The sequence below is a fragment of the Tinamus guttatus genome, unplaced genomic scaffold (assembly GCF_059628265.1).
Source record: "Tinamus guttatus ecotype Peru unplaced genomic scaffold, ASM5962826v1 Tinamus_guttatus_pri_ptg000424l, whole genome shotgun sequence".
Classification (NCBI taxonomy): Eukaryota; Metazoa; Chordata; class Aves; order Tinamiformes; family Tinamidae; genus Tinamus; species Tinamus guttatus.
In genome coordinates, this window is record NW_028288958.1 from 44169 (window position 1) to 59709 (window position 15541).

Below are 15541 nucleotides of genomic sequence, written 5' to 3' on the forward strand. Positions count from 1 at the left end.
TGCCGACATTCAGGAGTGCTGAAGGAGCTCAGGCTAACAGGTCCCAAAACTTTGTAGCTGAGATTTAGATTTCAGCAATTTTAACAACCCGTTTTTGAAATAATACAAAAGCCAAATGGAGCTGGAGTTGAGGCAAATTAGTAGTTAAAATGCCTTACATGCCATCACTTTCTGCTCTGATGAGCTTGTGTATTTAAGAGCAGATGGCATACTCTAATAAACCATCCATATCAGTCCAGAAATCTAATGTCCTTTTTCTGCATCAAGTGTTTTAAATATTGCTAGATGTGATATCGGGTTGGTGAACTGCAGCTCTGCCTGTCAACATATTAACCTAAATATACCCAACTAGAAAATTGCACATGGGTGCTCTGTCACTTATAGAGCAGCCCAGGAACGTTCTAGTACTAAAGATCAATACCAACCTTTGCTAACCTGTAGGAGACAAATGCAGGGAAAGCAATCTCATCTCATGGGAGCTGTGCAGGTAACTCAGTGTCCCCAAGGTATTCAGCACCTTTTACTCATTTGACTGACTTACGAGAAAGGTTGTTTCTGAAATTTGAAATCAGCAGCTGTTGCCACCTTCATGTAATTACCTATCCTTTTTTGAAGGTAGAGGGGATATTTGTGCAGGATTAAACTGTTTGAAAATAAAAAGCTGTTGCACATATTCCTCAGTCAGCTCACAAAGCCTGTGTCTGAGCATGACAGTGAAGGTAAAGCATTACCTCAACTCCATTTTAAATGAAACATCAAGGGTAAAGATATCAAGATTACTAAGTTGTACCTAACTCCCAGGGTAGGCATCCTTTACCTGTTTACTACTTATAACTTTGCTAAAGCCAAGACGTGAATAAAAACAGTTCAATTAGAAGGCAGGCATGCCGGTGGTGAGGGAAACTGAGAGAGGAAAAGTGAATAAACATGGAAGAAACCAGAAGTGCTCAAGCAGGAGCATGGAGTGGTAGATTAGGTTAGGATCGCCAGCACAGGAAGGCAAATAAAGCAATTAGGAGGAAAGAAAGGGCTCACCTCAATTAGATACTTTGATCAAAAATATAATAAGGACTACCAGAAGAGCCTGTGGAATTCATTGCTCTTTATAAACAAATGTCTGAGGGATGAGGAATCATTAAAAGATGAAAATCCATCACTAGAAGTTTATGAAACCCTGTGCCTTTGCAAACACACTAGGGAAGAAAACAGTCCCAATTTCCATGTTTGGAGCCTAGGAGAGTTCATTAAGCTTTCTCATACAGCCTTAATGCCGGGTCTAGTTAGCAGTTACCCCAAGAGTTCACCTTCTCTCACAAAGAGACTCATTAAAATCAATGGGCCTCTGTGCAGCTGAACTGCATTAAATATACACAGAGATGTAACTGTTTGCGGGATTGAGCTCTTAAATGTGTACATGCTTTGTTTAAGTATCAGCTATTGCCACATAAAAGCTATAGTTAATACCAGGCCCCAGTCAACAATGTACCTTGGTAGCAAAGTGCATTTCGGAAATCGTATTAATCCAAACTAGGCATGATCACCTGGGAAATTTAAACTCAAGCATAAACTGAAAAGAATGTCAAGGAAAAGCAGGTGAGGAGGAGTAGTCAGCATGGATTCACCAAGGGGAAGTCATGTTTGACGGACCTGATAGCCCTCTATGATGGGGTGACCGGCTGGATGGACAATGGGAGAGCCATGGACATTGTCTACCTTGACTTCAGCAAGGCTTTTGACGCCGCCTCTTGTAACATCCCAATGGGGAAGCTGGAGCGCGGACTGGATGAGTGGACAGTGAGGTGGATTGAGGACTGGCTGGATGGCAGAGCCCAGAGGGTGGTGATAAATGGGGCTGAGTCTGGTTAGAGTGGTGTCCCGCAGGGGTCAGTACTGGGCCCAGTGCTCTTCAACTTGTTCATCAGTGACTTGGACAAGGGGACAGAGTGCCCCCTCAGAAAGTTTGCAGATGACACCAAACTGGGTGGAGTGGCCGACACTCCCGAGGGCTGCACTGCCATTCAGGGAGGCCTAGACAGGATAGAGAGTTGGGCAGAGAGGAACCTCATGAGGTTCAACAAGGACAAGTGCAGGGTCCTGCACCTGGGGAGGAATAACCCCAGGCACCAGCACAGATTAGGGGTTGATCTGATGGAAAGCAGCTCTGCAGAGAGGGATTTGGGAGTCCTGGGTGACACCAAGTTAACCACGAAGCAGCAATGTGCCCTCCTGGCCAAGAAGCCAATGGGCTGCAGCAGCAGAAGCGTTGCCAGTGGGCGAGGGAGGGATCCTGCCCCTCTGCTCAGCTCTGGGGAGGCACCTGGAGCACTGGGGGCAGTTCTGGGCTCCCCAGCACAAGAGGGATGTGGAGCTTCTGGAGAGGGGCAGGGCAGGCCCACGAAGGTGATGAAGGGACTGGAGCAGCCATCATGTGAGGAAAGACTGAGCGAGCAGGGCCTGTTTAGTCTGGAGAAGAGTGAGAGGGATCTGATCAACATGTACAAGGACCTGAGGGGAGGGGGTAGGGATGATGAGGCCAAACTCTTCTCTGGGGTGGCCAGTGACAGGACAAGGAGTAATGGGTACAAGTTGAAAGCCAGGAAGTTTTATCTGCATATGAGGAAGAACTTCCTTACTGGGAGGGTGACAGAGCCTGGCACAGGCTGCCCTGAGAGGCTCCTTCTCTGGAGATCTTCCAAACCTGCCTGGATGCCACGCTGTGCCCTGTGCTCTGGGTGTCCCTGCTGGAGCAGGGGGTTGGACCAGTTGATCTCTAGAGGTCCCCTCCAGCCACAACCATTCTGTGATTCTGTGAAAGTGTGCCTAACTTGACAAGGTATGAAATAGAAAGCATTGAAAACAACTTGGGATTGCTTTATAGGTACATCATATTGTAATCACGTAGTTACAAAATTAAAAAGTTTTGAAATAATTTCTTTGTAATACTTTTTTCTTTTTTCCTTTTATCAAATAATCTCAGAGCTTTTCCTGTAGTCTTCCTTCTAGGATTTGAAACAGTGGCAAACAGTGTAGAGAAACAAAGCTGCTTGCTACCCTTACAAGCATGCAGAATTCCAAAGTGAAGCCTGATGCAAGTTGGAGCTATAGTGAGATGACTCAATAAGTTTAAACGAAAAGAAGAAAAAAAGATAGAATTGACTGAGTGCTTTCTAGGGGAAAGCATGGGTTTTAGAGTTCTGCAGACTAAACCATTTCATTGCTGCCAGAAATGCCTCCAGGTGTAAGAAGTCCTTACATATGTTTTTATCCAGTCTGGAGCTTCAAATGTTAATGCATACTTGTTTTAACTATATGATCTGTGCTCCAAAGTAGCATTCTCTGTGTGCACAGATGGAGTCAAAGGACTCCTGAAAGCTTTATGTTTGTAATCAAGAGAACATGTGAATTCGCACTCAGAATAAGGATCTGAGATGTCTCCAGTTGCTACAGAAACAATCGCTGGTGTGACATGGCAGATGTAGGTAGGGACAAAACCAACAGAAACACTATTTAGATCAATAGCTTCCTCTGGTAGTTTTTACTTAGCAGGTTTCTATCTCTTTCTTAGCCAAAACTACAGCAAAAAAAGAAGTAAAAACCAATACCTGAAGACAAGGAAACACTGAAAAAAAAAACTTGAAAAAATGCAATTCGATACAGGAATTTTAGACCAGCTATCTAACAACGTGCAATGTTTGCCATTTGCCCATCAAAGTACATTTCTAGAAGGGGGCTCAGTTCCTCTGCTCAGTGAGTGGCTCATGCTTAATCTCCAGGTCACAAAAGCAGCACAGCCTGAAATCTGCTGCATGAGCTCTTAGGTCATTCTGCCTCCTAGAATGAAAAGCCAAGGAAAAGCTCTTGAGAACACATTGTACTGCTAAGAATGCCCTGTACTATTATTATCTGATTTGCCCAAGCTTGCTCACACTGCCTCACAGCATCTGATGAGGGCAGTAAAGATACCTATATATGAACTTATGACCTGCCCATTAATGTAGCAAGAAATGATGAAGATACCTAAATTTGGCTTTAATCCAAAAGAAGATTAAGATCATGACCTTAAAAGTAACCTGTAGCACAATAAAGTTAAGGAAGTAACGGACAAATACATGGGAAGAAAAAAAGGTTTTAAAAAAGGAGCCACCATGAATGGAATAACTGAAGTCATACCAGAATCAACACTGCACAAAACACAAAAGATATAATCAGAGATAAGTCTCTAGAATTACCAATGTTACTTCATACCAAATCCCGAGTTGACAGTTAATTCCCTTGTTCATGCCAACAGAGAACTCTAGGGCTGCCCCTGCCTTGCGCACGTGGCTGACAACTAAGTCTGCATCGTAAGACATTACTGCTGCGTGAAAATTGTCACTTGTCCGACTGATCTATTAATCTATTAATTTAAATCACGATCAAGACTTGATATACTAGGGAGTCAAAGTGAAAACTTAACTAATGATTATTTACACTCATTTACAAAACTTTGCCCCTTCTCCCTGATAAAGCCCTGATGAAATTACTTAAGTTGTGATTGTATGTTTGTCATCAGTCATGTTTCTCCCTATACCAGCTGCACATTCCCATCCATTAATACCAACCCTCTTGTAACAGCATCCCTATTTCTGCAATGACATGGTGAACCTGGGTGGAAAACAGATCATTTTCTGTCAAATCAATGCACTGATTCAGTTCATGATATATTTCTGGAAAAAAACTTCACAGGCTTAGTAAAATAGTCAGTCAAGGTATGACAGTGAAGAGTAAAGGCTACATATACCAGTTTAAGCTAATAAAGAAATACACACAGAGCTACAAATTAATTCTTAGGGTTTCTTCTAAGATACACAAAGTTGCAAAAGCATTTCAGTTATCAAAATAATCAACACCAAAAATGACTTACCCCCATCAGCTTACCACGCTGTTCAACGTCCTCCCACATACAGTGAACTATATAGCGACACATATATTTCCCCGCTCGACCCTCCTGCTTCATTCGAACCAGACACATCCTGCAAGAACATAAACACCAGACAAATCCATAACTTATAGTTTTCCTTGAAATTTAAACAGTAAATTAAGGATTTCAGCTCATTTAAATGTTCCCTCATTGAATATGTTTTTGTAGTCGGGAAGAAGAAGAAGAAAAAAAAAGGCCCTTTTCTCCCTCTAAATTGTCACAAACTTGTCTATTCTGTATTTGAGGGCAGGACCCACTGCATTTTGGCCAGTCTGGCTATGGGAGGGTATCATTGGACTCTATTCTGGCTGATAGTACTGTAATCTAGTTAATTGTACGCCACATTCTTAAAAAAGTATCACCCTTTGGAGCAGGAATGAACATCTTGTCCTAGAATGCAAACCAGCTATAATTCACCTTGGTCTACTAAAGTGCTGAAAGACTTTACACCAGCCAAGTTGTGAGAGCTTAAGCAAGTTACAGACTTCACCCAAATCCACATTAGCATGTCCTAAATTATTTCAGCTGCAGGGTCTTTGGATACATGTCCGACCATCTGGCACAGTCCCTACTTGCAGTACATGCTGGAAGAACTCACAAGTTTGTAAGTGCAGTGTGAGATCTTAACGAGAATACCAAGTTGAATTGTTTCACTTTTTTATTTTTTTAAAGCATTAAGACACTTGAACTTCATTGCTTTTGTTCAGTAGATATATAAAAAAAAAACTCAGACAATTTATTTTGCTTCTTTTACTACATCTGTAAGCAGCATTAACCAAAATAGCGGCTATTCCTCCACTGAGCTGACATCAGTCCCATGGTCTCTACCTTTCTAGTCAGCCCTGTTCCCGCATCGCGAGTCAGAAGTGCTTCTCCTGTACCTATGGAGCTATTGTATGTATGTGTGGTACTGTATGGAGTTATTTCGTGGTGCTCGAACACTGGAGCAGAAAGAAGTCACTGATCTGCAGCAGCTGCTAAAGCTGGGAAACGACCCCCATAAAAGGTTCTTCTCATACCTCAGGCAAGAGCAAGAGTTCATTGCTGTAGGCCACTCTGAAGCACTCACATAGTACCAATTGTGAACATTGGTAAATGATGTTTACACCTGTTCACTTCTTCAGTGGAAATAAAATCCCTGTAGACATAAGGAACTATGCCTGTGCTTTGTGGAAAACCTGACCCTTGTCCCAGTGCTTGGCAGCAAATTCCAATGAGAAAGATAGAGGGAGAGTGGGGTCAGGCTCTGAAAAAATGGTGGGTGGATGCTGGTTAATCCTTGCAAATCCAGCTGAGAAAGAACTTGAAAGAAACTCTTGCAAGGGAAGACTAAAGGATACAGCAATGGCAAAAGAATAGAAGGAAAATGTACAAGTGCTGGCAGAATGAGTAGCAAGAGAGTAGCAAGAATCAGTTAATCACCCTGCTTTTGTTTACAGAAGATTATAGAAGTTTTCCACTAAAACAGTGGTCCAGAACCCAGAACACAACCGTCCACCTACCAACCCTTCCACAAACTAAATGAGCAAGCAGCTTAAAACTTCTGTGCCTCAGTTTCACCGGTTTTAAAACCTTTGTTTCTCTTCTGCATCTACATAACTGCGCTGTACAAACAAGTCAATTAGTAGTTGTGACTGTATCCCAAATCTTTTCTTATCCTTAATGAGCTGGAGTGAAAAAGACTCAGTTTAGGAGACTATTTTTGAGAAAATAATTTTTATACTTTTCTTGCTGAATACACAAGCTAAGGGGAAAAAAAAAAATGAAGGGTGGTTTGGCAAGAAACCCTGCGAGTATAAATACCCATCCAGTCTCTGTGCAGTGGTGGCGTACCAGGAGGAGGGAGGAGTACACAGACCAACAGTTACAATTGGGCACTGATGAGCAGGAACGGGGTAGTGGTCAGAGCAAAACTTGTTACCTGTGAAGCCTACAAGGCTGCTCTGTGTTTGGATGCATAGTGCTGTCATAGAGCTGTTCTGCAGCACCATGGGTGAGATCATGGAATTCTACAGTTTATTTGAAAATTTGGTAGTTTGTTACTACACCTGCCGTCTGAGGTTTAAAAGACACAGACTCTTTAAAGACTATAAACCTTCTAACTCCATCAAGTGCGAAACTTTTTATCGTTTCGCTGCAAAACCTGTTCTGTAATTTATTCAAATACTGACTCATCTTTGTCAAACCACCAAACTGAAATTATTCCAGCCTATCTTTAGAAAGCTGTCTACATGACATCAGTTACAGTGGATAACTTAGGCTGCATTAAAGTTATGCAAAGAGATTATGTTACAAGAAAATTATACAAAAGGATGCATAAAAAGGAATGGGAGCATCTATGCCTCCACCCTTCTTAGACAAGCAGCAGCAGCTCCCCACAACAGCCCTCAGCTATAACTGTTTATGAGTATTTCCACTCAGGGCTATATTGGCTCGAACACCCGAGTCACTAATCGATGCTACCCTGTTTGATCCTGCTGGAAGGTGGACTAGTGCTAGCAACCCAGGATGCTATAATCTGTCTCCAAAGGTAAAGTCTACTTGGAGCTTCCTGCTATTCCCTGAACCTGTCTACTTATTTCTGCTTCTTCAGGTGCAACTCAGGTGTCCTGGTGGAACTAATTCTAGGGCTGCAGTAAACTACAAGAGAAATGACTGTAGCTTAACAATAAAAGTATTGACAAGCGTGGAAGGTTGTTGTTTCATTCATGCATAGCCAGGAACTTGGAGACAGGAAGAGGATGCTCCTGAACTGACTTTGCCAGCAGCAACTGTGGCACATATGCTGTGATGTTAAACTTTCATGAATAATAGGAACTTGAGTATAACAGTAAGGAGCAGAATCCTTCAACCTAGCAAGTTCACTATTTTTTTTACAGCCATGTACACATCTCTACCAGGGCACAAGCTAGCAGATCTGAGCCTGCTTCTGTAGTCTTCCTCTCTCCTGGTGCCAGCACTTAGGTCATCCAGTCTATTCTCTCATCTTCAGGCAGGACCAATTAAATGTGGAAACCACTCCAGATAAACTTGTTTCTAAACCCCCCTCTATGGGACGCAATTTCTCCCTCTTCTCTGTACTGTGCATGATAGAGAAACTATTCTATTTATTTTAAAATAGCTTATCTCAGAATGATACCGCACCCTCGGTCTCAGTCTCAGATGGAAAGTGGTAAGCCTTTTCCTGCAGGAGCTGTTTTCTGTCTACCTGATGGTTCTCGTTCTCCTCTGGTCTCTCAAAAGCAGTTTTCTATATGGGCAACGATATTCAGCTGAAGTCTTCATAGCATGCTTAAGGTTGGAAGGGACCTCTAGAGGTCATCTAGTCCAACCCCCCTGCACACGCAGGGTCACCTAGAGCACGTGGCACAGGACTGCGTCCAAGCGGGTTTTGAAGATCTCCAGGGAAAGAGACTCCACAACCTCTCTGGGCAGCCCGTTCCAGTGCTCTGTCACCCTCATTGTGAAGAAATTTTTCCTTAAGTTCTTGTAGAACTTTTGGTGTTTCAGTTTGCAGCCATTACCTCTAGTTCTGTCAAAAGTCTTACCACAGATCTTGGAGCCCTTCGGAACATAAGTTGTACTGTCACCCTGCTTTGATCCTAAATGTTTCAGGGGTGGCACCATGCCTGGTGAAAATATGAAGGGATTTCTAGATATCCACCGGAGACATTTCTTGGTACAGCAAATAAAATCACCACTTAGCTTCATAACAGGTCTAGATATAGCCAATAATGCACTTAGACTGCCTATGCACTGGAAAAGACAAATCCAGTAGTTGAGATGAACACCTTGAGATTTCCTAAAAGGTCTGGTCTTCTAAGCATAAAAAGAGGGAATCCTCCTGATACCAAAGCTGTGAAACAGAAATGGTCCATAAAAGCATGATAGTAAGAAATAACATTGATAAGATGACTTCTAGCTTAAGCAGAATTTTGGAACTAAACGGGAAGGAATGGCATATATCTGAAGGAATATTATCTTTAAAGATGTTGTTTTAAGAGACATGCTAAACATGAGTGCCTGAATTCCCCCCACACAGCCCATTTCCCTCTAGACAAGAAGGGGAGAAAAGAAACGAAAGATTCAGAAGACCCACAAGAATCTGTAACACAAGCAGGTGTGTTCTGGCAAGCCCTTACATACATAAAAGGTAGGATACAGGAACATGGAAACACAGTTGACTGGAGCATGATTGGCAATGACAACAGCAAGAGGGGTTTTATCAAATTAAGAGAAAATCTCATCTTCTCCAGGTCCAGGAGATATCCTAAAATGATCAAAACTTCGAAGGAGTAAGCCAGAAAGTGATCCAGACTGCTCTGCGGGGGAAAACTGGAACACTCTGATATATGACGAGGCACATTCTGCACTGTGAGATGGCTGGTTGTCATAGCAGAGAAAGTTCCTAGCCTCTAGGACAAAAGATTCATCAGGAAAAAAGAGAGGCCTTGGAGCCTTCACGGAGAGAGAAGATGGCCCTGGTTATGCCAGAGCTAGCAGGATCACTAATGCTCTTTTCCCATTTTACCCAGATCAAGGGTGATTAAAGCATTAGAAAGCACATAGCAGCACACCTGGCTGAACGCATTAGTACCCCTGGCAACGTTCTGGAACATCAAACTGGATCTCCAAGCTACAGTCCAAAACGACAACCCTCCTTTGGCCAAGCTGCCATGGCATGAAGAAAACAGACATATAAACCGCAGAAAAACTAACCTTGTGTGCTATCCATTATGTTTAAATTTTTGTTCTTGCACAATGAGGCTTAGGAACTTGGTTCCTACTTGTGTGGTATATTGCTGTCAACCCGCCCATCATAATGTAAAACATGACAGTACTTGAGCTTCCCTTACTGTCTTCTCTGATAGAGCTATGATTTTAGTAGCTCTGTCTCTACCCCATGCTAGTTTCACCTCCATTATTCATTTCTGTAATTTTTCACATATTGAAATGATTAGTTTATCTATTCAAATCCACCCTCCGAAGAAATATGGATAAATAACAAAAACAGCAAATCTTCTGCATTTTTCATTAATTGATTCATCTCATTAACTGATTCCAAATTCACAGCTTCTACTAATTTATTCATTCTTCAGTGAAATAAGCTGCCTCATCTTTCAAAATGCTGAGGAGATGGGAAATTAAAAGAAAAGAAGCAGAGGAAAAAACAGGAGGAGGAAGTAAGGAACCCTTGTTTAAGTACAGATATTTCAATTCAAGCTTCATTTTGGCTTCTGGAGAGCTGAAAGCAAATCTAGGGGCTTTGGTTTCCTGAAAGAGCTGGCACTTTAGAGAGAAAAAAAAAGAAAAAAAAAAGTACTCCCTGGTGTATCCCTCTGACCTTTGCAGTAAGTAATGTCAGATGAAAACCTGATTTTTTTGGCTACTAATTTCACAAATGAAAAAGCAAAAAAACTACTGTTTAAGGTATTAAATATTTTTACATGCAACCAAACAGGCATTATTCACCAACCATATGTACATTTCAGAGGTGCAGGCATAAATGTCAGTGCTATAATTTGTTAAACGCTTCTGACAAACAGCAACTTAAATCACCACAAATTTTCACAATTTAAACCACTTTTATGTAAATTTAAACTTTTCCTAAAACAGCTAAATATAATTTTCCCAACCATGCTGAGCAAGGCTTTTGAAAAACTCATGGAAAATATTACTTTTTTTCATTACTTTGGAATTTAAAGATTTAGAATATTTTTGCTTCTTTTTGGTCTTTAATACAAAACTGTTAAAATTCAAAAGTTAACAAATTAAATATAACCACTCTCACAATAACCATTTTTAACACAGTAAACTACATTTCATTCTGAAAACAATTATATCACTATTTTTCACTTACCAGACATGAAGCTGGGCTACTAGAAACCATGAATTCAAAGTATCAGGCATATGGCATCCTTGGAGAGAGGAGAACCAGGAAAAAAAAAAAAGTAAAAACCAAAACTAAACATAAACATGAATTTCAACACTTTCTGCCCCTATCAGAAATTCACTAAACTAAAACTTAAATACATTTTAGTAATTTAGTTTCTTGCCCCAAACAGTAGATATTTATCAGAAACAAACAGTATTCACTGTTTGTTTCACATATGCCTAAACTCTGTAACATGCAGCCACATGACACCGTAGATTTCCAAAGAATGCATATGGTTAGAACTCATTAGGGCAAAAATTACAGAGGATAAAGTGCACAGTGAAAAATCAAGCAGAAATCCGTGGCTGTGGAAGTCCCAAAGCGGTAAAGAATACTAGGGAAGTGACACTGGATGTGGTGCCCAATCCATGCACCCTCCTTCTGGTACGTGCTGCGAGATGGATTTGGGTTTGCCCTAGCTGTTCAGGTTTACCACAGCGTATAAGCCACAGCACTGTGAGCTACATGGCCTCTAGTCAGTCCATTTGGGGATTAAAGCAACTGATAAACCAGAGTAACGATTGCTATTACCAGATTTAGTTCTGCTGTCAGACTCTCCTCTCTAAATTTCGGCTTCCTCTTAAGAAGCCTCCTCCACATCTCGTTCCTGGAGAAGTCTTAGGAGCAACAGCCGATGTGAGGGATCCAGATCTGACACAGTTACCCCGGCCTGTGCAGCACCTGGCCTTGTCATCTGACCTAGTCAAGTTTAGTTGTAGGAAGGCCAGAAAATGAGTCTCCAATAAGATCTATCCCAAGGAAATCAAACTGATCTTTTCCTGTGTTTGAACATATGCCTTCCCGACTTCTACACTTTCTGGCTTCCACCTATTACCAAGGAGATTCAACAGGATCATGAAACAATGTTTTCATAACATTTCTTCACAGGCCCAAGCACGTCAGACAACCACCATAAAAAGTAAATAAATCATTAGTATTCCTCTCTCCTCAGAGAAAGGATTCCATGAGAGCGCAAGATTTGCTTCAGCATCAGCACCCATACATCATCTATGCCACTTCTAAGGCAGTATGAAGACACCAACATTCTATATTTGGAGATTAATCACAAGTTTTTCCCCAGTTCTCTCCACATTTAATGCTTGCACTCTTAAAAGAAATGTTTCATGCCTTCCAACAACTTTACTTTCACCCAAAGACATGCCATGGGCAACCTCCCTAATCGGGATAGAAGTACACAGTGTTTGCATTTAAACAAAACTATTTCATTGAGCAAGAGTGCCACAGACAAGATTCAGGGTGAAACACGTATCTCAACACACAGAATTTCTGAAGTAAAAGTCATTATCCATCAGTCTTCTAAAAGGAAAAAACAAACAAACAAAAAATCCTTTATTGGAAAGCAAAGTTCATACTTCCACTGTTTTAGATACTGGAGGTTTTTTAGAGACCTATGCAATACCCAGGAAGGAAGAACTTTTTTTCTAACTTCCCAAAGTTGCACTTTATTTTGGCAATTCATCTAACTTCAACATTAAGACTGGGGAGGAAGGGTTGCATTAAAAGTGAATACATGACAACACAACCAGGTGGGCGTTCCTGTTTAGCAGGGATTCCATCAATACCAGTGCCCACAGTGACAGGGGAGGGTTGAAACAGAGAAAAGGGCTACAATAAATCATGTAGCAAAGACTCTGGGCTGCAGATTGACCCTGAAGAGACAGAAATTCTCCCAGACAACTTATTTAATTTACCTCTTGCAGGTTTCACAAACAACCAAAGCAGAGGACAGTACCTGATGGCAACATGAGCCAGAAACAGATTCAGATCAAAACAACCTGTTTGGCATTCACTGGTCCGTATATATACAAAACAAAAATGCTTTTTAATAAAAGATAGTTTTGGACAAACAAATCTGTCCGGTATAAAATCAAGTCTGACACCCTATCCAAAATAGTGACTTAGTCTAAACTAGTCCTCATTGCTTCTCAGCATGGAAAAACTCTTCTTAGTTGTATCTAGGGAAAAGTTTTCTGCTATAACTTAAAGAATAACCTACCTATTCCAGCATAAAACACAAACTCAATCTACAATGTGATTTAAGAAGTCCCATGACAGGTGCAATGGAATATAAAGGAGATCACAGAGAAGGAAGTAATGGACATAGCTGATCTGAATTTATTCCAGAAATCAGTAACTAAAGGGCAAAGTCCTCCCTTGAACCAAGAAAGTCTGTATTTGGTTCAGGCTCCTAAGCATCCGCTTGCATCTTTCACTAAATTATTAGCATAGCTCAACAACACATGCAAAAGTGCAATTAAAACCTCTCAAAAGAAAATAATCCACAGCCACTCCCCTGACAGCACTTAATCACACATCACTTTAACAGTTCATTTTTTAAGCTATAGGCACAGAGTTACGCAGCAATTGAAGACTTCATCCTGAGGCCCTATGTCTCATTCAGCACTTCCTATATACGGATTGAACTTATTTTTACCAAGGGCTGCAGCTATTACCATCTTACGGCCACAAATATATATCTCAGTTAAGTCAGACAAACAGGAAGCAATGAAGCCTCATCCTGTATCAGACAGGTTATACAGGTTATCAGCTCTCCTCACAGCAGACTTTACAAGCACTACCACAAGGAAAACGGTATGAATAGAGCCCTGCAACAAAGCTCACAGGCCTCAGACAAAAGGCTTGCCTTTAGAAATAAGTTTTTCCCCAAGAAATGCACTTCTAAAAACTGTGGGGTTTGGAGTGCCTTATTCCAGACTAGTGTGAAGACCTTTCTTCCAGTGAAGAAAGGTCTATCCTGTAACTAAACACACTTAAAAACAAAAGAATGTCAGATAGCAAAGCCAACTTCGAATTAACTGGGATATTAGATGGGGACTAAGTTTATTCCACCTACAGAATACATCCTGTTCAGATGTCTGCATCTGATGAGCAACATGAATGCCAGGATTACGAGGACATTATCTCTTTCTCCAGTAACATCTTGAATTTAAAATTCTTCTGGTATGGGAAGCAAATATGAACATAGAATTTCTTTTGTGATAGATCATCTTTGCAACTACCTTTTAGGAAAGATGCAATGGAACAATATCGCTGCACATTACGTTGGGCTTCAACTCTTAAAGCATGACTGACATTGACAGAAGCAGGTGCCTTGTAAGATGCCTGAAGGCCTAAGGAAGGCAGAAGGATCTAGAGAGCTGTTTGGGCCCTTTTGAGGTCCATAATAGCTCCACTAAGAGCTATTTGAAATGCTGTTTTGATAGGACAGGCTCTTTGCCCCTGCAACAGTATGACAACATAGCAATTAAGAGCTCAAGATAAATTCAAGTCACCATACACTCCACATCCACCAGGCAAACTTTTCAGCTCAGCTCTCAGCAACACCAAACTGATCCTGAAAGCTCTCCTGGTCTTCCAAGTGTAAGGATAAGCATGAAGCATTTTCTTTGCAAGGAGTTTATTTTGTTAAAACTTCGTTTGTTTTGTTAAAACTGCCCAAGTCCGATGAGCTTTATGCACAGAAAGTCTGGCACCAGTAATGTTGCTAGTCCCTCTGCTACTTCTCCGTTCTCTTTCTTTATATAGGTAACTGCCTAAGTCCTCAGTTAGACCGTGAGCCACATTTCACACACCTTTGTATGTCACAGAGGCTTCATGATCTGCATAGCCTTGGTCCATACTTTGTGAACAGCTGCTCCAATGCCATAACAGGGCAAGGGGCAGTTCCCAGGGCTCACACTGTATTAAGGGGTTCTCTTACAAGTTTCTAAGCATCAGCAGAGAGGCACTGAGAGAGCATCATCTCTTATGGCCTATGAAGTGCTCTCATCATTGTCCTCATCCTCAACAACACAGCAGCCAACCCTTACACTCTATGTCACCTGTATCAGAAAACCAGCTTACAATATCCAGATCCCACAAGGTCAAGCCTCAGTCATTAGTCATATTAACAAACTAACCACCTCATAAAAGCACGCCCAGAAACACTGAAGATGGCTCTGTGAAGAGCTAGTTTTGATCACACAGGGTTAATTAGTCCACAGATAGTTTTGCACACACATGGACATACTGTTTCCAAGGCCAGCTCAGTAGGTTAACGACTTTCACGAATTGCAAAGGAAAAGCTAATGAGCTCTCCGGAGACCTGAGCTGACTGTGCAGAGTTCGCTTGGATACCTCAACACTAGGCAACTAGAGCCAGAAGTGCTAGTGGAAGCAACGCATAAATACACTAACAGGTCCACCCACAGTCAGTTTTGGCTCAAATAGGCCTGAGATGGGTCCCTTGCAGGAACCTTGCTAGGAATTGCAGTGCAATTCAGAAGCATTAGCATGCAGTACCTGCACCAACAGATACAGGCACTCCTAGACTTGCTTCATCACACAGGAACAAAGTTAAGGTAGTTGTTCCCTGTTCCTGGCTGCTCCTCTGGGATTAAGATGTGATCCTTGCTTAAATTCTGCCCATCTTCATTTGAAAAAGGATCAGTTTAGAAAGGAAAAAACTGCTCCCAACTGACCTAACTGGATGAATACACACTGAACTAAATGCTTGCCATCTTGCTCCACATCTTGTTCCCCTCTCTTAAGTGCGTATTACCTCACCACTACTGCCCATCACAAGCTCCCATCTGCCACTTAAATTCATTAACACTGCAAAACAG

The 15541-nt window shown here is 41.5% G+C and overlaps 1 protein-coding gene across 1 annotated transcript in view; it reads right to left on the reverse strand.

The window, feature by feature from the left end:
• Window positions 1-15541, reverse strand: part of UQCC1 (ubiquinol-cytochrome c reductase complex assembly factor 1) — a 44556-nt gene that overhangs the window by 18235 nt on the left and 10780 nt on the right. The window contains exons 6-7 of the mRNA XM_088531685.1: window positions 10821-10878; window positions 4904-5012 (exon numbers count right to left, since the gene is read on the reverse strand). Coding sequence (XP_088387811.1) covers window positions 4904-5012; window positions 10821-10878 — 167 coding nt within the window. The remainder of the gene's footprint in view (window positions 1-4903; window positions 5013-10820; window positions 10879-15541) is intronic.